This window comes from Nerophis lumbriciformis, linkage group LG08 (genome assembly GCF_033978685.3).
Source record: "Nerophis lumbriciformis linkage group LG08, RoL_Nlum_v2.1, whole genome shotgun sequence".
Classification (NCBI taxonomy): domain Eukaryota; kingdom Metazoa; phylum Chordata; class Actinopteri; order Syngnathiformes; family Syngnathidae; genus Nerophis; species Nerophis lumbriciformis.
The window spans coordinates 21222501-21249527 of record NC_084555.2 but is presented as its reverse complement, the minus strand read 5'-3'; the positions used below and the strand labels follow the sequence as shown (position 1 = coordinate 21249527).

Here is a 27027-nt window from a genome sequence, read left to right as displayed (position 1 = left end):
GGGGCAACAACACACAACAGCAGTCACGTTTTCGTTTACCGTAAAGCAGTTCGTCTGCCGTAAACAGCAATGTTGTGACACTCTTAAACAGGACAATACTGCCATCTACTGTACATGCATATGTGACAATAACATCTATGGCTTTTAGAGAGTGCAGTGCACAACTGCGCACACAACAAGGAGACGAAGCAGAATGCATCATCAGAGAGGGTGTTCAGCATGGTTAGAAAAATAGTGACAGAGAATAGAACAAGGATGGACAATTCAACCCTTAACTCAACAATGAGTAGATGAGTGTTATGTGTGTGTATATGTGTAAATAAATGAACACTGAAATTCAAGTATTTCTCTTATTTACATATATATACAGGTAAAAGCCAGTAAATTAGAATATTTTGAAAAACTTGATTTATTTCAGTAATTGCATTCAAAAGGTGTAACTTGTACATTATATTTATTCATTGCACACAGACTGATGCATTCAAATGTTTATTTCATTTAATTTTGATGATTTGAAGTGGCAACAAATGAAAATCCAAAATTCCGTGTGTCACAAAAGTAGAATATTGTGTAAGGCTAATACAAAAAAGGGATTTTTAGAAATGTTGGCCAACTGAAAAGTATGAAAATGAAAAATATGAGCATGTACAATACTCAATACTTGGTTGGAGCTCCTTTTGCCTCAATTACTGCATTAATGCGGCGTGGCATGGAGTCGATGAGTTTCTGGCACTGCTCAGGTGTTATGAGAGCCCAGGTTGCTCTGATAGTGGCTTTCAACTCTTCTGCGTTTTTGGGTCTGGCATTCTGCATCTTCCTTTTCACAATACCCCACAGATTTTCTATGGGGCTAAGGTCAGGGGAGTTGGCAGGCCAATTTAGAACAGAAATACCATGGTCCGTAAACCAGGCACGGGTAGATTTTGCGCTGTGTGCAGGCGCCAAGTCCTGTTGGAACTTGAAATCTCCATCTCCATAGAGCAGGTCAGCAGCAGGAAGCATGAAGTGCTCTAAAACTTGCTGGTAGACGGCTGCGTTGACCCTGGATCTCAGGAAACAGAGTGGACCGACACCAGCTGGACTGCTGCTGAGTGGTCCAAAGTCATGTTTTCTGACGAAAGCAAATTTTGCATTTCCTTTGGAAATCGAGGTCCCAGAGTCTGGAGGAAGACAGGAGAGGCACAGGATCCACGTTGCCTGAAGTCTAGTGTAAAGTTTCCACCATCAGTGATGGTTTGGGGTGCCATGTCATCTGCTGGTGTCGGTCCACTCTGTTTCCTGAGATCCAGGGTCAACGCAGCCGTCTACCAGCAAGTTTTAGAGCACTTCATGCTTCCTGCTGCTGACCTGCTCTATGGAGATGGAGATTTCAAGTTCCAACAGGACTTGGCGCCTGCACACAGCGCAAAATCTACCCGTGCCTGGTTTACGGACCATGGTATTTCTGTTCTAAATTGGCCCGCCAACTCCCCTGACCTTAGCCCCATAGAAAATCTGTGGGGTATTGTGAAAAGGAAAATGCAGAATGCCAGACCCAAAAACGCAGAAGAGTTGAAGGCCACTATCAGAGCAACCTGGGCTCTCATAACACCTGAGCAGTGCCAGAAACTCATCGACTCCATGCCACGCCGCATTAACGCAGTAATTGAGGCAAAAGGAGCTCCAACCAAGCAGGGCCGGCCCGTGGCATAGGCCGTATAGGCAAATGCTAAGGGCGCTGTCCATCAGGGGGCGCCACGCCAGTGCCACAAATGTTGGAGAAAAAAAAAAAAAAATTGGTACTATTATTTCTAAATACAAAAAAATAATCCCACGTTAATTAAAATGCAAAGTAAAGCCTATTTAATAGAAATATTATTTGTTACAACATTACGCCCCTCCCCCCCGCACGGTGCGCCCCTCCCTTCCCGTATCATGACTCTCTTTGGACGTCACACCACATCAAAAAAATCAACACAAGATGTCAAAACGGCCAAAACTGTCAGGTGCCCAGGGAAGAAAAAAGAGAAAAGAAGAGGAGGAGAAACGAGAAATGACAGAGGTAGCAGGTAGGTAACGTTAGCCTACATGAAATTATTTGTCTGTTACAGAATGTGATAGTAACCTGGCTTTTTAGCATTAAGCTAATGTTACATGATTCGGCAATTGCTAATCAATAAATAGCTAGTTCTGTTTTAACGTCGGGTTAATTTTGTGGAGGGGGCTAAATTGTTATGGAAAATAATAATGTAACGTTAGGTAATTACAGTACTCCCACCTCGGGTGACCATTTCCATGACACCAAAAAGGAGGACATTATGCGCCATATCAATAAATTACTATGGTGTACATAGGACTCTGGTATACTCTTATTTATAGTACAATTTTGAGTGGTTTAAAGATTATGTTTGTGTGGCTGAATAGGAAAAAATATTAAAGTCAAGTGTTTGTTAACAGTATTTGTATTTATTCAATACATTGTGGTGTTCAAAAAGTGACCACTGAGATGAATCTTTTCAAGTGCAGAGTACCACAAAGCATAACATGTGTGGACTTAAATGTAGTTAACATATATAATTTAAAAAAAATGCCACAAAAAATTTTCCACATCAACATCAAGGCTGCTTGCTGCATATCTGGTTGCGTTATGCAGAATAAGGGCCAAACAGTTTGCAGGGTGCACATCTTTTTGGCTCAGTTTCAACTTCTGATACACACTGTTATGTTTGCCACAATTGACACTGGCATTGTCTGCTGCATATGCAGACATGTTTTTCACCTCTAAGCCAGACATCTAAAGTTTTGCCAGCAGCTGGTTTGTTATGGCTTCTGACGTTTCGTTGCTGTCACTATAAAAATCCAACAGGACATGTTGGATGCCTTCATCAAAGTGAAAATACCCTACCACAATGGGAAAACACTTGTTTGTTCCTTTATTTGAGGCGTCGGTTGCCACGGAAAAGGGTAGGTTGTTTTCTTTTATGTAGTCGGTATGTTCCTGTACCGAATAGTGAGCGATGACGTTCTCGCACAATGCCTTGGCTTTTGTTCGGCCACAGGCCATCCCTTTAGCTGTGGGATAGTCACTGAAAATCTCCCGGTCCACTTTCATGCCGCAGTCTAAACTTCTGTAGGACTGGTGATGCTTTACAGCAGTGGTTCTCAACCTTTTTTCAGTGATGTACCCCCTGTGAACATTTTTTTAATTCAAGTACCCTCTAATCAGAGCAAAGCATTTTTGGTTGAAAAAAAGAGATAAAGAAGTAAAATATAGCACTATGTCATCAGTTTCTGATTTATTAAATTGTATAACAGTGCAAAATATTGCTCATTTGTAGTGGTCTTTCTTGAACTATTTGGAAAAAAATATATAAAATAACTAAAAACTTGTTGAAAAATAAACAAGTGATTCAATTATAAATAAAGATTTCTACACATAGAAGTAATCATCAACTTAAAGTGCCCTCTTTGGGGATTGTAATAGAGATCCACCTGGATTTAGGAACTTAATTCTAAACATTTCTTCACAAAAAAAGAAATCTTTAACATCAATATTTATGGAACATGTCCACAAAAAATGTAGCTGTCAACACTGAATATTGCATTGTTGCATTTCTTTTCACAGTTCTTTTTGACATACATTTTAGTGAGGGTCAAACCATCATGGCATGGGGGAAACTCTGGGTTTATGGTAATGAATGGAATAGCCGACTTGATTTGATGTTCAGTTTATGAACTTACATTACATTACATACCCCCAGGGTACCATTTGAGAACCACTGCTTTACAGCATGGTACACCTTGCACAGCTCGCAGCGGTTATCTAGTCATCCAGGGGCGACGAAACTTCACGAAAAAATGTCCTCATTGAAGAGGTGCCGCACGTTTATTACTTTTATGTTTATCCGTACCCGTATGCCGTTCAATTGCAGCTTTCCCCTGACTACTTACGTCGACATCACATCGACAAAGTGTGCAGAAGCCATTGAATGAGTCTCGACTGCTTTTCGTTATAAATTCGTGCTCTTTTGTCCATTCAGAATTACACGAGGTCTTGCGTTTTGGCATAATGCTAACTTTCTGTCAATGTCATGCCGCAGCAGCACATGAACCCTTGTTTACTTTTTTAACCAATGATAAGCAGATTTGTATCCGACACCGCTCTTAGCCAATCATTTGATATGTTACTGCGTTGGGGGCATTTTTTACGGTCTTTGATTAGCTATCGCGCTGCAGCCCAGCAAAGATGAAAAAACTCCGCTCTTCAAGCCTAGTGCCTCAAAAAGGAGGACAAATACATGTCCGGCTTGATGCTGCGCCGGACGCCGGACAGGGCATAAAAAATCCGGACTGTCCGGCCTAAATCCGGACACCTGGTCACCCTACTCCCACCTTACATTCCTCAGGGACATTTGTATTAGATCTTTTAAGCAGGTGTTTTTTGTTTACATTGTTATTGCCTTCTGGTTAGCTAATGTTTGCCCTGCAGGTAATAGTCACTTTTCCACCCCTTTATATATTAGGTATAGTTGTAAGTAAAAAAAAAAAGGTCAAAGACAAAGCTATTCGGTTTCTTGTGAGTATATACACTTCACTGCCGATGTGGGGGGGTTGGGGGGCGCCACCTAAAATCTTGCCTATGGCGCCAGATTGGTTAGGGCCGGGCCTGCAACCAAGTATTGAGTATTGTACATGCTCATATTTTTCATTTTCATACTTTTCAGTTGGCCAACATTTCTAAAAATCCCTTTTTTGTATTAGCCTTAAGTAATATTCTAATTTTGTGACACACGGAATTTTGGATTTTCATTTGTTGCCACTTCAAATCATCAAAATTAAATGAAATAAACATTTGAATGCATCAGTCTGTGTGCAATGAATAAATATAATGTACAAGTTACACCTTTTGAATGCAATTACTGAAATAAATCAAGTTTTTCAAAATATTCTAATTTACTGGCTTTTACCTGTATATATATATATATATATATATATATATATATATATATATATATATATATATATATATATATATATATATATATATATATAAATATAATAAATACTGAAATTCAAGTATTTCTCTTATTAATATATATATATATATATATATATATATATATATATAAATAAATATAATAAATACTTGAATTTCAGTGTTCATTTATTTACACATATACACACACATAACACTCATCTACTCATTGTTGAGTTAAGGGTTGAATTGTCCATCCTTGTTCTATTCTCTGTCACTATTTTTCTAGCCATGCTGAACACCTTCTCTGATGATGCATTGATGTGTGGCACTCACAAAAGTGCTTTCATCAAATGCACTAGATGGCAGTATTGCCCTGTTTAAGAGGGTCACAACATTGCTGTTTACGGCAGACGAACTGCTTTACTGTAGACGAAAACATGACTGCTGTTGTTGTGTGTTGTTGCCGCGCTGGGAGGACGTTAATGAAACTGCCTAACAATAAACCCACATAAGAAACCAAGAACTCGCCCTCGATCATTCTACAGTTATAACGTGATTGGGCAGGCACGGTGTTTATATTGTGGGAAAGCGGACGTGAAAACAGGCTGTCGACACGTCACTCAGGTCCGCCTGAATTTCGGGAGATTTTCGGGAGAAAATTTGTCCCGGGAGGTTTTCGGGAGAGGCGCTGAATTTCGGGAGTCTCCCGGAAAATCCGGGAGGGTTGGCAAGTATGATTGATGTTAAATGACAAAACGAATTATAAAGACAATGCATATGTATATATATATATATATATATATATATATATATATATATATATATATATATATGTATATATATATATATATATATACACATATACAGCCCGGCCCCCGGCCAAATTCTTTTTAACCCAATGCGGCCCCCGAGTCAAAAAGTTTGGGTACCCCTGCTTTAGAGTTAAAGTCCCAACGATAGTAACACACACACTAGATGTGGTGAAATTATCCTCTGCTTTTGACCCATCCCCATGTTCACCCCCTGGGAGGTGAGAGGAGCAGTGAGCAGCAGCGGTGGCCGCACTCGGGAATCATTTGGTGAAGAAAACTGTCTATATTTTTTTAACATTTTTTTTACCCGCCCGAATGAAATGATTGGTGTTTACGGCGGTCACTCACCCTGTCTCGTCAACACGTACGTGCAGAGAGCGTGTGCACACATCAAAAAGCAGTCCAAAAGAAGCAACGAACAATTGCAGTAATATTGTTGTTATGATAGAATATACATTTAATGATTGTAAATGCTAACTCTCCAAATCGGTATTTTTAGCTTACAACACCCAGAGCTAATGTGCGTGCATGTGTTACATACGTACAAAGTTACGTCATAGAAGCCGAAAGAGGGCGGGATATAACGCTTAAAATACATTGAAAACTTAGCGCCCTCTAGGCATCTGTGTTAATGTTGCAAACAGCCCCTTTAAAATAAGTATCATAATAAGCCTAAGTCCATCCATCCATTTTCTACCGTTTGTCCCTTTTGGGGTCGCGGGGGGTGCTGGAGCCTATCTCAGCTGCATTCGGGCGGAAGGCGGTGTACACCCCGGACAAGTCACCATCTCATCGCAGGGCTAATACAGATAGACAGACAACATTCACACTCACATTCACACACTAGGGCCAATTTTTTTGGCAACCTATCCCCAGGTGCATGTCTTTGGAGGTGGGAGTGTGTATATATATATATATATATATATATATATAGCTAGAATTAACTGAAAGTCAAGTATTTATTATATATATATATATATATATATATATTAGTGAATTCTAGCTGTAAATATACTCCTCCCCTCTTAACCACGCCCCCAACCACGCCCCCCTCCACCTCCCGAAATCGGAGGTCTCAAAGTTGGCGAGTATGCGCATTGCATCAATAAAGATTTAGATTGTACATATGTATAAATATCAAATTAGTTTTGTCATTCCATTTTACCACAATGCTTACCTCGTTAGTAAGTTTGGTCGGAGATGGTTATCTCGCAGAAGGCGAGCGGAACATGAGAACGAGCGATACACGGTTACCACGGCAACCACTCCACGTGCTCGTGCTTGCTCGCGGAATGGCGCGTAGTCCTCACACACGCGCCGCTAATGGACACTTTTAGGGGGGAAATGACACACGAAGACGTCGCCGTCAAGATTAGTTGAACAAACTGAAATAATAGTTACCTGTTGGGGTATGTAGCTTCTATGTTTAAATTGTTACAACTATACATGTAACTTTTGGTTAGCTTCAAGCTAACGCTAGCTTCTGTAGGATCTGTTCGGACAAGCTACGGCGACAAAGTGTTGTGTAGCATGTCAGGAATAGTATTAACACTTGTTTTTTATATCCTACCATAACCCCAAGTGAATGTCATATTTTAAAGGTATAAAGGTTATACAGCCATATTTGGACAGCAAAAGTGTGTACACCCGTCACATTGATAACAATAGTAAGTGTGGCCGCCATTGTTATTTAGCCCAGCCTTTGGGCATGGAGTTCGCCAGAGTTGCCCAGGTTGTTACTCCAGTCCCTTCCCACTCTCCATCACTTCTGAGCTGGTGGATGTTAACATGCGTTCACATTTGTCATTTGTGGTTCGTTTGCTCTGCTATTTCGGTTAGTTTGGTAAAATGTAAATGCAGTTTCCTGATTTAGTAGAATATTTGACAGGGCTTATCATGCTTAAGGCAAGCAGTTATCAATTGCCTGCAAATATTCAAAGTGTATTCATAGAAAGGCATGTGGGGTATAACCTAAGAGGAACGGCAAAATATAAACACGCTTTAGCACTTAGCACAAGGAAAAGTTTTTGTGTCTCAGTCTGTGGGGTGACAATATGGAACAGCCTGAGTGATGAACTCAAACACTGTTCAAACATTGAGCATTTTAAGAAATTGTACAAATCTAATATTTCGGTTCGGTATAGTGAGGTCTAGGCTTATTTTGAATATGAGTATGAATGACTTATATGACTTACTTGTGATGATATAATGAGAATTGTAAGCACATTGTTCTGGGCAAATTAAGTTATGTGGATCCAGATGAATTTGATAAAATGTGGTTCAGAGGAAACTGGTTATTAGTTAAAGTAACTGTAAAAAAGGGGAGGGGGATTCAAAAAGTTTATACCCTTTTGAGATATGTTTAATTTAATTTTATTGTCTTAATCAAATTTTCTTTTGTTCTTTGTGAAATAATAATATTGCCATTAAGCACAAGACTGTTCAATGGAGATATGTATGTATATTATGTACTACATGTATGATGTGGAGCTGACTATGACATACTCAATAAACAACAACAAAGTCTAGGATGAGACGACCACCACCTGAGAGATGGCACTGGATATGAGGAACCAGGTGATGCATAGCAACACCTAACAGGAAGTGGTGTGAAAGTCATCAAATTCACAATCTAACATGTTTGAACGGTAGTAGGAAGAAGCGGATCTCATAGTGTGTTTTAATTGTACCGTGAGGAGTTTGCAGTGGGAATTTTCAACTGGAACGCCCCCCCAGGTCAGATTTCCTACTCGAAAAGTCGGTAGAGTCCTCACCACTGCTCTAAGTGTAAACAATAATGAAAGCTCCTATAATATTCGGTATTAGCACTTCAATTATTTTTTATCGCACTAAATCAGCCGTATACAACATTTTATTTGACGTTTGTACATGGTACTGTTATTGTAGTGTAAATTGCAATGTTTTCATAGCAATAGCGTCTGTGATTCTTCTTTATCCACCGTGTTTGAAGGTTGCTGAAGGAGTGTATATTTGTCCAGAAGTTGTTTATATTCCGATAAGGCAAGCGCAAGAATAGCTTTCCTGGATGTGGCCATGTCGGTGTCCGGCATCATAACTCGGCTGTGACATCATTCCCAGCTCCGACGTCCAACTTCCGACGTTAATGAAACAAATCATTTAATCCTACCTGTTTTCCCTATCACATGAGTTAATATTTTCACCTCATGTGTTTTACATGTACTCCACACAACAAACCCAAGCCCCAAAGACACATATCCAGACGCGCAATGCCCCAGCACAACCAGCTACCCTCAAACAAGGCAACATCTTCAACCCACACCCAAAATATTATCAAGATGTGTAGAAAAGTACAATTTACAATTCTTTGCCTGATATTGCAGTATTGCTATAAAAATATATTGAAAATTGCTGTTAAGGTTTTTTATATTATTATTTTGGAAGCAGAATATTACCATTGCAAACAAATTGTTATTTTGGGTGTAAATAAAATGAAAACTCTTCATTTCACATGACTTGACAGATCTCCTTTCCTTGTCGAAATTCCAAATGGCATTCACTTCACGGAACCCAGGCAGGAGCATGACGAAACCGACGGCTCAGTGTTGTCAAACTCCCATCACCTGTGGGGTAGCTTCTGTACAGAACTCTATCCCTGGCAGGAAAGGACTTTGGCGCAAAAGAACCAGCACCCAGGAAAAACAAGGTCCGCCGGAAAAGAGCTTTTGCTGGAATGATATGTACTATTCTCAAATTACACTACCACCAACCATTGTAATTCAGCGACGGGAAATTACATCATACTTCAAACTTTTTGGTGAGAAATTGCTATTGAATTGCATCATTTGAGAAAAGTGTCTTACCCTCAAAATGACTGAAATATTTAAATCTCATATTTAATCATGTTGTACAATGTTTCAGATGATGACCTAATTAAAGACTTTTTGTGGATGGACTGTTGCCGTAAAATAACAGACAAGGTAAAGATCAACATCTCTGAACAATATTGGTGCTGATAATTCAACTCATCTTTTTTCCCCAGTATCTCCTCGCCATGGTTTTTGTCTACTTCAAAAGATCCCACTTCTCCATTGTAGAATACAGCAAGATTAATTTTTTCATTGCCTTGTAAGTTCGCCACACGCTTAAACTATTTGAGTACACGTGCACAGTCAGTATACAATTGCATTGGAGGTATAATTCCAATATTTAGTTACCTTATTAGGACAAATTATACATGATTTTATTATCTACTATATTTCAATCAAAATAAGACAATGCCACTATCAAATATATCGGTACACCTTTCAATTATTCAAGATTATGTTGTGTTCACTGTGTTTACATGATCCCAGAATTGTATTGTATAGTGCCTGCATTATTTATTTACCAACTCCTCAGCAAAGCCAATTCATATTCTCGCATTGTAGGTATCTTGCCAACACCATGGAGGAAGAAGAAGAGGAGAGTAAATATGAGATTTTTCCATGGGCGCTTGGAAAGAACTGGAGAAAGAAGTTTCCCCTTTTCCTCAAGCAGAGGGACAAACTCTGGGCTCGCATTGAGTTCAGAGCTGTAGTCAGTAGGCGCTGCTGTGAAGAGGTACACAAATATGTTTGCCTGAACAGTGATTTAAGTTATAGTTGTAGTTGTTATCTTTTTTTTTTACCCACAAGCTCAGTCAGTTACTTTTTCAATTTAGAAGCTTCGCTTTTGATTCCTTGTCTCTGTTAATGTCTTTTTTTTCTTCAGGTGATGGCCATCATGCCCTCTCACTTTGTGTGGAAGCGAGAGCGCTCAGAGCACCACAGCGGTGCTCAGCGGCATTATGACCAAAGAAACGCAGTGCATTTTCCACGGGGGCCTGCAGCCTCTCCAGTCCCCTGCGCCCATTGCGACCACAAGAAAGGATTTGATCAGCGGCTGAACTTCTCTTCTACCCTCAGAAGTTACCCTCCTACACTCCCACTAAACTCTCAGCTGAATTTGGAGAAAACACCACCCAGGGCTGCTGCTCCATGTAGGGAGAGAATCAACACCAAAAACAATTCTCAGTGTTCTTCCTGCAGCTGCACGGTACATGGTTGGTACTTTTGCTAGATCCACTTACAATAGATTTGTTGAAATATGAATTATAAAGTACAGAAAGCGATCAGAGAAACAGCTCTTGTATTGAACCTCATTTTGTAGTGAAGATGTTACGAATAGTGGCTATTGAGTTCAGGGCCATCCTTTCCTATACGCAGATTACGCACTGTGCTGATGGCCCCACGATCTGTGGCTGGACCCTTTTTGCTTAAAGAAGCGCATGTAATATGTCAATTAAGGAATGATAGGCCGCATCATATGCAATTTTACCGCAAACGTAGTTTTGTCACTGATAAGAATATAATGGCAAATTTCCCCACTAGTTCCCGAGGCGCACAGCGTTAGTGCTTATCGTGGTGATATTGGGTTCGAATCCAAGTCAGAGTCGAGTTAGAAATGTTAAAATTGGTATTTTGCACAAAAATATATTTTTTACATTAATTTGTTAGTACAATACATACATTAAATTAAATTAAGTGTATATAATGTGTTAAAAAATTGTTGGGGGGTGTTCCATAGTAAATTCTGCATTGAGCCCCAATTTAGCCTGGGCTGGCTCTGGTTGAGCATGTAATTGTATAGTATCTTCTAAAAATGTGCATTTGTGTATTGAATATGACTTTGACTTGTTAAATACTACCAGCAGTTCACTCTATTATGTTTAATACCAGCTGTAAAACTTAGTTAAATATTGCTCTACTTAAACCAAAAAAGTAGATAAGACTTTAAATTACAATTGTGCCGAATAGATAATAATAATAATGGTTTAGATTTATTTAGCGCTTTTCTAGACACTCAAAGCGCTTCACAGAGAAGTGAAAATCCATCATTCATAAACTCCACATTTACACATTGATGGTGCTAAGCTACAAACGTAGCCACAGCTGCCCTGGGGTAGACTGACGGAAGAGTGGCTGTCAATTTGGCCCCTCCGCCCACCACCAAACATTCATTCTCTTTCATACACCAGTGAGAGTAGCACTGGGAGAAAAGGTGAAGTGTCTTGCCCAGGGACACAACAGGAGTGACTTTGATGGCAGAAGCGAGGATCGAACCAGAAACCCTCAAGTTGCTGGTACGGCCGCTCTCCTCACCGCGTCACACCGTCCCCCAATAAGGGGTATGAATACATCAGCAAGACTGTATAGTTAAATAAAAACTTGGATCACGACTACAATCTTACTTTAAGAGCAATTTACTATTTGCCTAAAACAAAATGAAACTGATCAATCAATAAATGTCTCAATGGTGTTATTCTGTTTTTCTCCTCTGGTAGGCAATGAATTGTCCAGCACTTCCTCATTTGACTCTTCTATGGACTGGATCAAAGAGGAGTAGAACTTCTTATCACACCAGTTGTGTTCCAAACATCATTTTTCCATATCCCACTCAGTGGGCAAAAGGTTTTTAACAGCAACACCCCCACAGAGTCTTAAGTGGATATAACTGAGCTAATGGGACATTGAACACTAAATATAGTTGTAAAGGCTTGTTCATTCTAAACACTGTTTTTGGTATTTATTTATTTAAATTATTTATTAATTTAATAATGTTGAATGGAGTTTAAGTTGTGCCACATATGCTGAAGTTACTGTCAAATAACTGGATGTTGGTGTTTTGGACTGTTGCCTTCAGCACCTTATACTATTTACTGCTGCCACTTGAATTGGCAATAAAGATTATCTTTCTAAAAAATCTGTACTTTGGTTAATGTTTGTTTTCATCATATATATGTTAAAACGTGAAAGTACTGAAACTCCCAAGAACCTTCCAATTCCCAGTACATTGTGAAATGTAAAAGGATCATGAAAGGCATTATAATGATAATAACAATAACAAACAGTGAGGTGATATGCGTCATATAGCAGAGGATCATGTCCATTTATAAATAGGAATGTTTGTATATTGTATATACATATTTATACACGTGTATGTATATATATATATATATATATATACACATGTATATATATATATATATAAACACACATTTATACACGTGTATGTATATATATATATACATATTGATACACGTGTATGTATATGTATGTATATATTAGGGCTGAAACAACTAATCGATTAAAATCGATTATAAAAATAGTTGGCGATTAATTTAGTCATCGATTCGTTGGATCTATGCTATGCGCATGCGCAGAGGCCATTTTTATAAACCTTTATTTATAAACTGCAACGTGTACAAACAGCTGAGAAACAATAATCAAAATAAGTATGGTGCCAGTATGCTGTTTTTTTCAATAAAATACTGGAAAGGATAGAAATGTAGCTTGTCTCCTTTATCCGATTATTAATTGATTAATCGAAGTAATAATCGACAGATTAATCGATGATCAAATTAATCGTTAGTTGCAGCCCTAGTATATATATATATATATATATATATATATATATATATATACATACACACACATACGTGTATATACATACATATATATATATACATACATATATACTGAATGTATATACATATACGGTAATAATATATATGTGTGTGTGTGTGTGTGTGATGCTATGCAAGGAGAATTATGCCCAAAAATAAAACATACTACATATGCCCCATTAATGAAACGGATTAACTAAATTAAAAATGTCAGTTGTGGAGTGTCTGAACCCAAAATGCCAATATAGTTCAGTGAGTGACCAATTGCACTCTGAGTGACCAATTGCACTCTATTGATGAACAAATGTTTTTGTAATATTTAACAAAAGCACTTGGCCCTTTTTAAAAAAAGATGTATTTCATACATATTACAAACTACTATGGATTAAATGACAATCTTCTCTTCCGGCTGAGCAGCTACCTCACAAACTTCCTCAGTTTCACCAGAAACGCTGAAAATGTAAGACAAACATGTAAGATGTAAGACAATGTAAGAAAAACAATAATAGGTCAACAACTTATTGAAAATTAGCTGACCTGTGTGATTAAATTGCGCCGGGTGAGGTCGAGCAATGTAGGGAATACTCCCAAAGGCTGGATGTTCTTCTGCGACTAAATACAGGTACAAGTTCAACTTGATATATTTTTCACCTCATACATTTAAATGCTGTCACTTTCATCACCTTGTCCAGCCTGATCTGAAGTGTCCTCTTCTTTCTGGTCTTTTTTAGAAACTGCAGCCTTTCTCAAGCAGTATTGCCCATCTTTATGGAGGGCTGGTGCCACTAGCCAATCCCGAAATGGAATCTCGAAGATGCGTTCACACAGCAAAGGGAGCGCTGAGCACCGAATCCCTTCCAGCAGGTCAATGACTTGTGTTATACTTGAAAACAAACAAGAAAGAAAAGAAACGATCAGTGGGCCCGATTTACTAAGATACAAATACCTTGCGCTATAAAATATTGTATACTATTAGTCTGCGTGTTGCGTGTGATTTGCGAACACCCCATCCATCCATCCATTTTCTACCGCTTGTCCGTTTCGGGGTCGCGGGGGGTGGCTGGAACCTATCTCAGCTGCATTCGGGCGGTAGTGAAAGTGCAATTGAAAGTGCAAAAGTGTGCAGACGGCCTTATTTAAATGCAATTTTTTTGTGGGCTGTACGGGGCATCACCACAGAGACACTCTCAGCAGATCCATGTTATCATGCTTCCCTTGTGTCGTTTTGCTGTGTTTTCACCAGCAGGAGACATGTACAACTTCGCATGGGCATTTTAAAAGCAGTCCTGCAGTGTATCTACAATGAAACCACTTTTTTTTTTTACCGCTTAAAAGGTGCGCTCATTAGAGGGAGGCTGCACTAACTCCGCTTTTTTTTTCGTATGAGAAATATGTTAATAATATATATTAGTTGTTAAAAACACAAACATCATTAAAAAATAAAGGACACCAAAACACATCAATTACAATTGTTTTAATCAGCCTTTCTAAATCCTCTAGCAGCAATAAAATGATAAAATAATGATATTGAATTGCTTGTATTCAGACAATATATTTTTCCCGGAAGTGAAAACCAGTGGTGGTCAACTAAGCTAAGATGGCTGTTGTACAGCGAGCAGTGCGCGTACTATCTGAGTACACAGGGGGCCAATATCTTCCTGCAAAAAGCCGATTTGAAAAAAAAATATATGCAATGGAATAGATCCATACACTTTATCAAAAAAAAAAAAGATTTGTCGAGTGATAAAGTATTATTTGTCGGTGCAGTTGTCAAACTATTGTGTGCTCCAAAGGCCATTCTACATGACAAAACAGATGAAAACTTGGAAAAGCATGGAGGTCTGCAATTTCTTTGTGTGTGGCTGGATCAAGGAAATTGGTAATAAGACTCTCCCGAATAAATATGCATCGTTTTTGCAAGGGTCAGGTTGCATTTCATGATTTAACTTTGTGTCTACAGTCATGTTTGTTGCCTGCCTTTGCTGTTGCACGCGCCGTTTACAAGTTTCCACGCCCTTCCCACATATGCTATCGTATTTTTCGGACTATAAGTCGCAGTTTTTTTTCATAGTTTGGCCGGGCTCCAGTGCGACTTATATATGTTTTTTTCCTTCTTTATTATGCATTTTCGGCAGGTGCGACTTATACTCCGAAAAATACGGTAAATAAAATGCAAAACGGTGATTAGATAAGTGTTGATGAATGACATTGTACGTGCTAATTATATTTGTATATTCTCCTCCCAGTATTGTAAGCATTTTGATGCATCAGCATATATTTTGCATATTAATGAATACAGACACTAAATAAATTGAACGCCTTACACTGCTAACTTAACAGATGCAATTCACTTTGCAAACGTTTAGTAGATTAGTTTTGCGTGTGCTATCAAGTTTGCACGTGGTTTAGTACATGCAAACCTTGAGTAAATCAGGCCCAATGTGTTTTACCACACTAAATATCTTTGTAGTGAACAACATGACTGGTGAAGGAGAACCCTCTGTTTTGAGACAAGCACACAGATGTAAGAATACAATATTAAGATCACCATAAACTGTGTAGTTCAGTGCTAATAAACTGGCAGCGCAGGGGGAGAATCCGGCCTAGGAATGACACCATACTGGCCCGCCGAGATTAGTTCAAAACTTTTTACAAAACATTTTTGCAGCAAATTCCTAAAAACACTAGAGTGCTCCTGTCGTATACAGGAACTTGAACCTCAGTAAACGCATTGGCAAATCCTTGCATTGACATTTAACCTTGCTAGAAAACATAGAACACGGGTCCTCCAGTGGGTCCTTAAGAACACTAGAGTACTGTCATGAAGAAGATCTTTGACTAGATTATTGCAGAAACTGCTTAAAAGCAGCAGAGCACTCTTGTAAAAAATAAATAGGACAAAATCAATAGTCTACTGTAGAGGATGCTGGTTTTACGGAATAAAGTAGGACTAATAAGTCGAAAAAAATGTGATACGTTCTGCATGATGTAGTGCAAGGTCTAACGTGCCTTTTTTCAACCAGGTGAGGATGCTGTTCTGCCAGTGTAGCTTTTTATTCCAACATTGCCGTCAGTTTATCCATCATTCCATCCATTCTCTACCGTGTGTCTTCTTTAAAGAAAAAAACATCAATATAAATTATAGTCATTGACTATAAACTAATATTGTTCTGTAGCAGATAGTCTTGACTAAGCCATGTCAAATCTGGTATGTACACAAATATTTCCTTAAATTATAATCATTTTCAAACTTCTTGTAAGATAATTTGTCATTCCCCATTCTGAAAAACTGGCACTCACTTGGCAAGGTAGACGGCACATACACCGCCAGGGTGCAGATGTGAAATCACCGTCGGTAAAACAAGGTGTGGGTTTAACAGATCAAGAGCAACCTGCAACAGACTTTTCCAATCAGTACAACAACTGCTGTCACCAAATCTAACACCGACATCTAACATCACTGACCGCATTGAATGCCTGACCGGCCAAAAGTGACATCGCCGTGCATAGGTCAGCGTTATGGAACTGAACGTTGTCAGGCCAATCCTCCCCACGCCGCGCTCTCCACGAGGCCCGCCAACGCTGATAGTTGAGCATGGCTTGTTTGAGGTGATCCTGTCGGACGTCAATGCTCAAAACGCTGCCAATGGAGCCCACTGGGAGAAACACATTAACAGTGCGTCAGTTAGTTTTCCTGCAGATAACATTTCACTAAGTCTACTCGCTGTAACGTACAGCAAGAGAATGGTGATGGTGTTGACACAATTAAAGGAGCCATATACAGGGCTCAAGTTTAACCACGACAACTGTCAAGTCATCACTACATAGCCCTGATGTGTCAAAAGGCATTAAGAAATCATGTTCTTTTTGAATACATTTATAACCAATAACAGTAGTTCAGCCGGGATATGCTCATTTAAAAATTTGATTTACCGTTTTTTTCGGATTATAAGTCGCTCCGGAGTATACGTCGCACCGGCCAAAAATGCATAATGAAGGAAAAAAACATATATACGTCGCACTGGAGTATAAGTCGCATTTTTGGGGGAAATGTATTTGATAAAATCCAACACCAAGAATAGACATTTGAAAGGAAATTTAAAATAAATAAAGAATAGTGAACAACAGGCTGAATAAGTGTACGTTATATGACGCATAAATAACCAACTGAGAACGTGCCTGTTACGTTAACGTAACATATTATGGTAAGAGTTATTCAAATAACTATAACATATAGAACATGCTATACGTTTACCAAACAATCTGTCACTCCTGATCGCTAAATCCGATGAAATCTTCTTTCTCGTTGTCGCTCCTGGTATGCGCCTCTAGCGTTTTTTCTTTCTGCTGCTCGATCGCTGTTTTCTGCTGTATATTTCACTACGTCCAGCTTGTAATCTGCAGTATATGATTTCCTTTTCGGTGCCATTTTTGTTCAGCCCTTGTCAGTTTTTATAAGTTACCGCCAATGTAGAAATTATCCATTTTAATAGCTACAGCAGTAGCATATAGCAGTTAGCATCCCATGACCCACAATGCACTTCTGCCATGACCCTCCCCCGCCGAATTCTTATTGGTTGACGTGTGTGTGACGATTGCTGACATTTTGCTTTGTCTCTTCCGTGAATTAGATAAATAATATTATTTGATATTGTGTTAATAATTTCACACATAAGTCGCTCCGGAGTATATGTCGCACCCACGGCCAAACTATGAAAAAAGACTGCGATTTCTAATCCGAAAAATATGGTACATCCCCGAAATCTTGTTATTGTTTTCATTTCAATGTCCCGCCCTCCACCGTTTGACCAATTAGAAAGTCTGTGAGTGTGTCACATCCACCGCCCTCTTCGTCTGGCTACTGCCACTGGTAAAGTTACCAAACATGTCAGACCTTAGTAAATCTAAAATGTGTCGTTACTATTCTCAACTTATTCATGACAAAGCCAGGAACAAAACGAGACGTGAAATGTATGGAGACTAGGGATGTCCCGATCCAGGTTTTTGCACTTCCGATCCGATACCGATATTGTTTTTGCACTTCCGATCCGATACCGATACTGACCGATACCGATACTGGCCTATCCGAGCATGTATTAAAGTTTAAAGTTATTTAGCCTACTTAGTTGTCAGAATCATGTTGAAAAGGGTTTTAGTACTCTTGATAACAACTAGCCAGCTGAATTAGGGGAGTTTGAATAATACGCAATGGTTGGTAACAAGAAACTGACATGTTTATTCAAGGATAAACACAAAATAGACAAAATTATACATGACAAACAAAAATGGCATCATTGAAACTAGGGCTGGGCGATATGGCCTTTTTTTAATATTGTGATATTTTAAGGCCATATTGCGATACACGATATATATCTCCATATTTTGCCTTAGCCTTGAATGAACACTTGATGCCATACCTGCCAACTACTCCGGTTTTCCCGTAATTCGTACGGTTTTCATCAACCTATTCCGGGTTACGGTTGCAGTGATAAAAAATACGGTTTTTCATTCATTTAAAAAAAAAAAAAGGGTGAAAACTACGCGAATTGCACCTTGTGCAGACAAGATTTTTCGATCGGACACGGAGGAATTAGCGATGTAAAAGACCACGTTGGGACAAAAAAACACAAGTCTAATGCCGTTGCTACCGATACAAGTGGAAAACTTTCAACGTTTTTCGTCGCCCAAACAGATTCTTTGGATGTGATAAATGCCGAAGTTTTATTTACGGAGGCAATAATTGAGCATGGATTTCCAATCGCACTGGCTGATCACATGGGACAGTTAAATGTTTGTAATGCAACTTTTAAAAATCATTACGCGGTGATCTTTATAAATAAAGTTGATTTGATTTGATTTGATTTGATTTGATCGCGGTCCCAAAAATAAACTTTTCTTGCATGATAATGTCCAGAAAAATTCGCTTTATATTACTATAGAGTCCTTTTAACGAATGAGTTTGATGGTTTATCACAAACCTTAAATGAAAGAAGTCCTTTGTTCTCCTGCACGTGCATGCGCTTTGGCCTTGCTTCGTGTTTGGTGCGCAATCCTGTCGGCTGTATTTCACAGCACGACATACTGTTAAAAGTGTTTATACTATTTATGCTTTCAAGTCCAAGTTGAAGAAATCTTGTTAAATGTTGACAGCATAACTACCAAAATACAGAAGTATGTCCTTAATATTTTTGCAGTGCTATTTCTGTTGAAAAGTTCAAATGATTACATTAGAGATGTGATGTGCCACTTTTCAAGTGTCTGATGGCTTAAATTAATTTTCATTAATTTTTCATATTTTGAATTCTTTTGAAAGGCTTACAAAAAAACTACATTTGAATTGTAATTCCATGCTATTGACAGGACTATTAATTTTAATGAAGTTAGCTTACCATGTTTACAGTATGATAATTGTGATAGAAATGTGAATTTTAGGCACAGAATATTTTTTACAATTGAACAAGGCAGTAGATTATACAAGCTTGGACAGAAAGTTAATAATGACACCAATTTTTTTTTAATGGAATTGTTTAGTACTGTTTTACCATTTGTTTACTGTAAAAAGTGTTTATACTGTTTATACTTTCAATTAACAAATTGAAGTCTTGTGAAAGGTTGACAGGATAACTGGCATTAACTGTCAAAATAATTTCAAACTATTGAAGTTAGCTTACAGAATAAACATGCCAATCAACCCATATGATTTTTGCTGTAATATTTTTGTTTTGAAAAGTCACTGTGACTGATAGAAAAGTGATGGTTTTAGCAACATTTTAACCTGTCTGAATGCTAATAATCATTTTGCGTCGGGGGGCGAAGCCCTGAACCCTCCACCAGGACTTTGTCCTGGACCTACCGGGGCCTGCGGCCCTTGGACCCTGGCTACTAGGTTTTTCTGATTTCAAAAGTTGGCAGGTATGTGATGCATATAATCACAGCAGTATGATGATTCTATGTGTCTACATTAAAACATTCTTCTTCATACTGCATTAATATATGCTACTTTTAAACTTTCATGCAGAGAAGGAAATCACAACTAAAAAAATCACTAATTTTTTCATACGGTGTTGATGTGGAAATGTTTGCCTCGGCATTTTGATGGTGTGGACGTGTGGCACCGAATGGAGATAAGCGTCTCGACAGACGTTACAATATTTGAACAATGATGACGAAAACTGTTTTCTCTGTCGTGTCCGTGTGTCGAAAATTGTTATGCGCTTTTTTTTTTTTTTGATTTTGTGCGTGGCATAGATTTGCCGTGCGCAGAGGACGTTTGAGCAGTGCGCAATTTATGGTGTTACATTAATGCCAAAAATCCAAGCGCATAAAAACTGTTATCGCGCTCTGATTCTCCAGTTCGTGCGCGCGCGCGCGCGACACCCTTTTGCGCGCGCGTGGTGCCTTTTTGCGTGCGGTGCCTTTTTGCGTGCGGTGCCTTTCTGCGCGCGCGCCGTCTTGGTCTGTGCGCTCTCTGTGTACTCCTGGCATCTCTCCTCGCGCTGTCATGTTTCTTTTTGGCACTTTGGGGGCGGGTATGCTTAGACGGCCCCTCCTTTCTGATTGGCTCTGAGCATTTTTCATATGACCAATGATTCTCCAGCGTAGCAACGTTGTAGCCATCTTACCTCAGACAGCTAGCCTCAATCATTACATTGATGTCAATGGTACATGTACAAATTACATTACCATAACTTGTTCGATTTTCGACCAATTTACAAACGGTTTACCTTGTTACAAATCTTATTACATGTAGATATGACATAGGATGCTGTACCTGTTGAAATTACCTCTTTCGCTTTAAAAAAAAAAAAAGACTTAATTGTGCAACATAGTTGTGTAGGGTCAGTGTTAGTCAGTTCTCTGATTATTTTAAACTGTTTCAGAATACATTATTAAAAGGATATTTTTAACATTTTAAAAACAAAATTCAAAGATTATTTCATTACTTTTATGGCTGAATCAAAAGAAATTCCATAAATTAGAAAACAAATGTTCAAGAAGAAGTGAAATTATAAAATAATGTTATGGTTGGATGTTATTGCTGGTGGACCAGTTCTGGCTGAAAGATGTGATTATGGTGTTTGTTGTCTTATTATTTATTTGTATTACCCTGTATTGTGTTTATGTGGTATGAAATAACCTTCATCAGCGCGCGACATTTTTTTATCCACTTCTTCCTCCGTAAATCTTGATACATATTGACGATGACCCGCCCTGCTATACTTCTGATTGGCTCTGAGCGTTTTTCCCCTGACCAATCAGAAAGAAGGGGCCGTCTAAGCATACCCGCCCCCAAAGTGCCAAAACGAAACATGACAGCGCACAGACCGAGACGGCGCGCGCGCAAAAAGGCACCACGCGCGCACGAAGTGGAGAATCAGCGCGCGATAACAGTTTTTATGCGCTCGGATTTTTGGCACTAATGTGACGCCATAGCAATTGCACAGGCGCGCACGGCTGCGCTAGCACCATAGCTAACGTTAGCCATGCTGCTACCTCTCTGCTGGGAGAGGGCGTATACGTATGTGACGTATGACGTGACATGGGACGTGTGTAAGAAGGTGCGCTTGCTGTCTGTGAGAAGGAGAGACAGGAAAGAGTGAGAAGAGCCTGTCGTGTAATGCCAGCAGCTAAAAGCAACTGCGTGAGAATCCATGTGTGTAGAAGGTGTGCTGGAAAATGCGGAATGGAAATCAGGGAGCAGCAGAAAAGTGGAATGTATTATTTAAATCGGTGCGTTGAAAACACGGACCGGAGTTTTTTTTAAACTGGATCTGGATCGGCATTTTCCCATGCCTTGCCGATACGCATTTTTTTGCAAATATCGGCGGCCGATCCGATCCAAATATCGGATCGGGACATCCCTAATGGAGACAGCCAAAATCACATGATAAAAGAATCCCTCATTCGTGTAGCCTATAGGCATACCTTGGTAAATGTCTCCTCTTTAGTTTTGGGCGTACATTAAGCTGCTAATAAGCATGCTCTACTTATTTTCACCAGTATAACTATTGCTAGCATTGGTTGTAGTTTGTTTTAGTCTTTGTTTTATGATAGTACTGACAAAAACCATATGACTGCCATTTGTTGTGATATTGTATACAGGCATGATGTACTTCTTCCTGAAAATAGCCTAATAGTTGTGTAAAATATGTTGGTTAGAGATTTGTTATTGACAAAACGCTTGTCTATTCAGCTATTATGGTCCCGGCACCTCAACTCTTACTAAGAGGCAGTGGAAGTTTGAAGTTCCTTGAAGTAGCCCAGTCGATCGAGCTGGATTCAGCTGCGTATCTTCCCGGGCGCGGCCACCGCTGCTGCCCACTGCTCCCCTCACCTCCCAGGGGGTGATCAAGGGTGATGGGTTAAATGCAGAGAATAATTTCGCCACACCTAGTGTGTGTGTGACAATCATTGGTACTTTAACTTTTTAACTTTATCTGGCAACCTCAGTCAGGAAGAGAGCGAGTGAATACAGAAGTTTGGCCGTGATTGCAGTACCATTTCTGGCCACATTATTCCATATGGCACCTTTTGTATTTGTGTACGATTGTGGAGTTTGCATGTTCTCCCCGTGATTGCGTGGGTTCCCTCCGGGTACTCCGGCTTCCTCCCACCTCCAAAGACATGCACCTGGGGATAGGTTGATTGGCAACACTAAATTGGCCCTAGTGTGTGAATGTGAGTGTGAATGTTGTCTGTCTATCTGTGTTGGCCCTGTGATGAGGTGGCGACTTGTCCAGGGTGTACCCCGCCTTCCGCCCGATTGTAGCTGAGATAGGCTCCAGCGCCCCCCGCGACCCCGAAGGGAATAAGCGGTAGAAAATGGATGGATGGATGTTTGAAACAATCTTTGAACTGGCATTTGGCCTAAATTAGAGTCCTGATCTGATACTTTGACAATAGTTTAAAGAACCGAACATGTTTTATAGCAAACAACTAAAGTTAACCCATTTTTATTTGTTTTTATTTTTGTAAATCTGATGGCAAACCAAATTGGTGGCATCGAATGCTACATACATTTTTTTAATAAAATAAAGTTGCTAGTGCACGATTACTAAACATAAACTACTATTGGCTCCCATTTAAATCAATTAGGTTTCAACCCCAAATCCTTCCTGTATCCAGAGACTTACTCCCTGAGTTTGTAAGCAATAACGAAAACAGCCACAAATTATTTTGTAATAATACCAAGAAAAAATATTGATATTATCACTTTTGTATCATTTCTATATTGAGACTATAAAATGTATTGATAGTGTCAACATCTGGATTGATCAATCACCCCTCTTCATAGCTTTAGCGGTTAGCTTTTTGTGTCACCCTGCTCGGTGTGTAGCATGCTTTGCCATTCATTTCTTGTAGTCTTCCTGTGATAATATACTTGGAAGAAACAGTTTCTTTACCGCCATGGTGGTAAAGCTTAGTAACTTAAAAGCAGTTTCACAATGTGGGTAGACAACAGGTTTGTTGCAGCTCGCTCTCAAATTTGAGCCGGTGTGGGCTCGGCAGCTCATTAGCCGATCGTTTGAAAAGAGCAGATACCAGCCCCCAATTCAAACCCATGATTTGGACTTGTCTAATCAAGGACAATATTAAAAACTAAGATATGTTTATATTCAGGACAGCAAGTAAATAGTGGTCATTTGACATCTTAATCGAGAAATAATCATGTGCTTTTTAATACTTTATAGTAAAAAAGTTCACTCAGAAATTCATGGATAATTCTTATATTGTGGCATTAAAGGTATAATTTACGTTTAATAGTTTCTACTTGCTGATGTATTAACATAAATTCATTTGGCAGTTAATTACAAGCTCAGGTGGTGGTCTAATTGACAAATCTGTTCAGCATGCTAATGATGACAGTATGGTGGGTGCAGACCTGCTCGAGACAAAAACAGAGACATGGCCCCAGAACCAGTGCCCGACTCCAGCACACAGTCTCCCTCTGTGACGTCCATCATCATCAGCATAGTGTTGGCATCCTGAGTGGTAGAAGCAGATTACACCATATCTGTCAACAGCTTGAACCTCAATTTAAGGATTGAACAATATGCAATATTATCAAATACATTTGGCTGACGATAGAGCTTTTAATACAATCGTGATAAATAATGCATGTTGTTTCCCCGCACACTTCACAGCGAAAAGTGAACGACCGCATTGTCGCATTCTTGCTAGCAGCTAACGGCGGCAAATAAATACAATTTCTTAGATGTACATTATCACTGGAGGACGAGGAATAACTAAACAAGCTACACTACAGATGGAAGGAGGATACAAAAAGCCATGCTAATTACTAAGCTAGGTCTCTTGAATGTAAACAAAGGTGGGCAGATCGATGAAAGTATCGACAGATCTCATGTACACTTTTTTTCTTTTTCCTTTATTAACCAGGTAAAAAAGTAATTGAAATTAAAATCTATTTTGCAAGATTGACCTGGCCAAGAGGGCAGCTAAAATGGGTTTCATAAATAAATAGAACAACAACAACAACAAAACGGAGCACTCACACACTATAGTTAAAAGCACAAATTACTTACAACATAAATATAAAAACCACGCAATAGGTAATAAATAAAATATGAAATAGTATCTGCATGGTCGATACTACAGTGATTAGATCAATATTTTTTATTATCACAAAGTTGTTTTTTGTTGACAAACTCAGGAAATAAGTTCCTGGACAGGATGACATTTAGGGCAAAAACCAAATGATTTAAATCAGAGCCAATAATAGTTTTTGCTTAACTTTTAGTTATTTTTGGGCAATTTAATTGACTCTTGCTCAAAATATTATACAGTATGTAATAAAGTTAAAGTCCTAACGATAGTCACACACACACACTAGGTGTGGTGAAATTATCCTCTGCATTTGACCCATCCCCATGTTCACCCCATGGGAGGTGAGGGGAGCAGTGAGCAGCAGCAGTGGCCGCGCTCGCGAATCATTTGCTGAGTGCCAAGCAGGGAGGCAATGGGTCCCATTTTAATAGTCTTTGGTATGACTCAGCCGGGGTTCGAACTCACGACCTTCCAGTCTCAGGGCGGACACTCTAACCACAAGGCCACAAAGGAATAAGGAAATTATTGGAATATTTATTGATGTTTTTGTCGGATTATGTTGTGATCAAAAATATAATCAGTCAATGATCTTACAACTGAAAGTAAATGGCTATTAGCAGTAAATTGGCAAGTAGATTAATAATAGTTTTGAGAAAATAATACACCCGGACATGACACAATATGTTACCACATACGTCAGCAACCAAATTGAAATGTTTCTATAATAATATATATGCCAAATACTAAATCGCTGGAGGCTGATTTCAATACACAGAGACAGAAAGAGAGATTGATTGGTTGTAGGCCATATTGCCCATCCCTATTACCAAATATAATCACCAAAATAAAGTTAAAAAATGGTTTTTATGTTACATATACCTTTGGGTAGCAGATAGCTGGACCTCTCTTCATACTCAGCACATACTCATCCAAACTGGCACGTCGTATGAAGATAGGAAACCCTCGGTTTGACTTCTGGAAATGGCCCGCTGGGTGCCCAGCTATGTCGTCATGCAGGACAACCCCCAAGTTGCTGTTCAGACGTGCTCCTGTCTGAAGCTGGAACATCTTCCTGAACTCCGCATGCTTTTTCCCATGATAAATCGCCACTAACTGCTCCCCGTATGAAAGTGTGGTCTCTCGTGGGAGTGTAGGTGACATACATTGTTTTGCACTTAATGGTGTCTTTGATGTGTCCAACTGTGCATGTACATCCCACTCATCGCTTGCATCTGAATCGTGCTGTTTAAACAGTGATTCATCTCTTGAGTCCAATACGGTACCTTGCTCTTGCGTGGACAAAATATCAGCATGCTCTTTTTGCATGCATACATCCTCTTCAAGTGGCTGGCACTGTTCTCTCAGCTGCGTCACCTCAGGGCTCAGTACATCCTGGGGAAGCAGGCTACTGACTCTCTCAAGTGGAGAGAGGGATCTCTTTCTCGACAGTTTGGATACCAGTTGGGTATTTAGCAGTGATGGATCAGAGTTGTATCTGGAATCATTGTTGCATTTCAAACAGCCTGTTGAAAAACGTTGTATGTCCATTGTACTTGAATGTATACGCATGAAAATACCCTTGTTTTTGTGATATCCTGGCATGGCTGTGGCAATACGTGTTAGTCTGTACAACATGAAAAATCCTATACTGGCCATTATGGTTAAAGTTAACTACAACCTCATTATAATGGACCAAAGACAAATCAAAAATACATTGAATTATATTGAATATAACGACATACCGTGCTGAATTACCATTTATCGGATAGGAAATAAGCCCGGTGGATGACTGGAAAGAATTGTAAGTTACGATGTATGTTTACACCGGGAAGAGGTCACCATGCGGGAAAACGCATGGATATGACGTCATAAAAAGACGACAGCTGTAGTAATTCACCCTTTCCAGCAGAGTGCGCACGTCCACAATAGCAAATACAATTAAGTTTCAATAAAAAGAAGTGCTTATCAAACCGAAATTAAACTTATGAATAAAATAAAAGGACATCAAAAGTCATGGCAAATTGTTGCGGTCATGAGGAATTTTAGACCCGAAAACACAATTTGAAATTACACGAAAGACAATTAAAAAACAAACAATTAAATCATTAGATTTTTATTTTGAAACGCAACGAATAAAATAAAAAAGCATTAAGTAGATCTAAAAAAAACGGTTGGATTTTTATCTTATATTTCATATAAATTGAATGAATATAGTCCTACACCGGAAC

At 39.1% G+C, this 27027-nt stretch overlaps 2 protein-coding genes across 5 annotated transcripts; one reads left to right on the top strand and one right to left on the bottom strand.

Moving 5' to 3' along the window:
* The first annotated feature begins 7023 nt into the window (after positions 1–7023).
* Positions 7024–12537, top strand: spdya (speedy/RINGO cell cycle regulator family member A). Of its 2 annotated transcripts, none has more exons than XM_061967950.1 (7): positions 7024–7178; positions 9272–9565; positions 9670–9728; positions 9791–9876; positions 10179–10350; positions 10501–10824; positions 12113–12537. In XM_061967950.1, the coding sequence occupies exons 2-7, from the start codon at positions 9298–9300 to the stop codon at positions 12245–12247; spliced, it is 1044 nt and encodes a 347-aa protein (XP_061823934.1). In that variant the 5' UTR covers positions 7024–7178; positions 9272–9297; the 3' UTR covers positions 12248–12537. The 2 variants fall into 2 exon arrangements, with proteins under 2 accessions (XP_061823934.1, XP_061823935.1); XM_061967951.2 differs by having other exon boundaries at positions 10501–10831; positions 12113–12534.
* Positions 12538–13571: 1034 nt separating this feature from the next.
* Positions 13572–26661, bottom strand: trmt61b (tRNA methyltransferase 61B). 3 transcript variants are annotated; one of them, XM_061968456.1, is made up of 8 exons: positions 26542–26646; positions 25679–26322; positions 24117–24219; positions 16700–16890; positions 16535–16626; positions 13918–14117; positions 13772–13846; positions 13572–13686 (listed from the first exon to the last, which is right to left on the bottom strand). In XM_061968456.1, exons 1-8 carry the CDS (start codon positions 26555–26557, stop codon positions 13652–13654), a joined length of 1356 nt encoding a protein of 451 aa, XP_061824440.1. In that variant the 5' UTR covers positions 26558–26646; the 3' UTR covers positions 13572–13651. The 3 variants fall into 3 exon arrangements, with proteins under 3 accessions (XP_061824440.1, XP_061824439.1, XP_061824441.1); XM_061968455.1 differs by having other exon boundaries at positions 25679–26661; XM_061968457.2 differs by lacking the exons at positions 13572–13686; positions 13772–13846; positions 13918–14117 and adding an exon at positions 14130–16346 and having other exon boundaries at positions 25679–26661.
* Between the last annotated feature and the right edge of the window lie 366 nt (positions 26662–27027).

Coding starts and splice junctions, on each gene's coding strand:
- spdya (XM_061967950.1), top strand. CDS start 9,298: ATGGCATTCACTTCACGGAACCCAGGCAGGAGCATGACGAAACCGACG. Junction 9,877..10,178: donor ATTAATTTTTTCATTGCCTT/GTAAGTTCGCCA, acceptor CTCGCATTGTAG/GTATCTTGCCAACACCATGG. Junction 10,825..12,112: donor GTTCTTCCTGCAGCTGCACG/GTACATGGTTGG, acceptor CTCCTCTGGTAG/GCAATGAATTGTCCAGCACT.
- trmt61b (XM_061968455.1), bottom strand. CDS start 26,455: ATGGCCAGTATAGGATTTTTCATGTTGTACAGACTAACACGTATTGCC. Junction 13,847..13,917: donor TTCAGATCAGGCTGGACAAG/GTGATGAAAGTG, acceptor ACCTGTATTTAG/TCGCAGAAGAACATCCAGCC. Junction 13,687..13,771: donor GGCGCAATTTAATCACACAG/GTCAGCTAATTT, acceptor TTACATTTTCAG/CGTTTCTGGTGAAACTGAGG.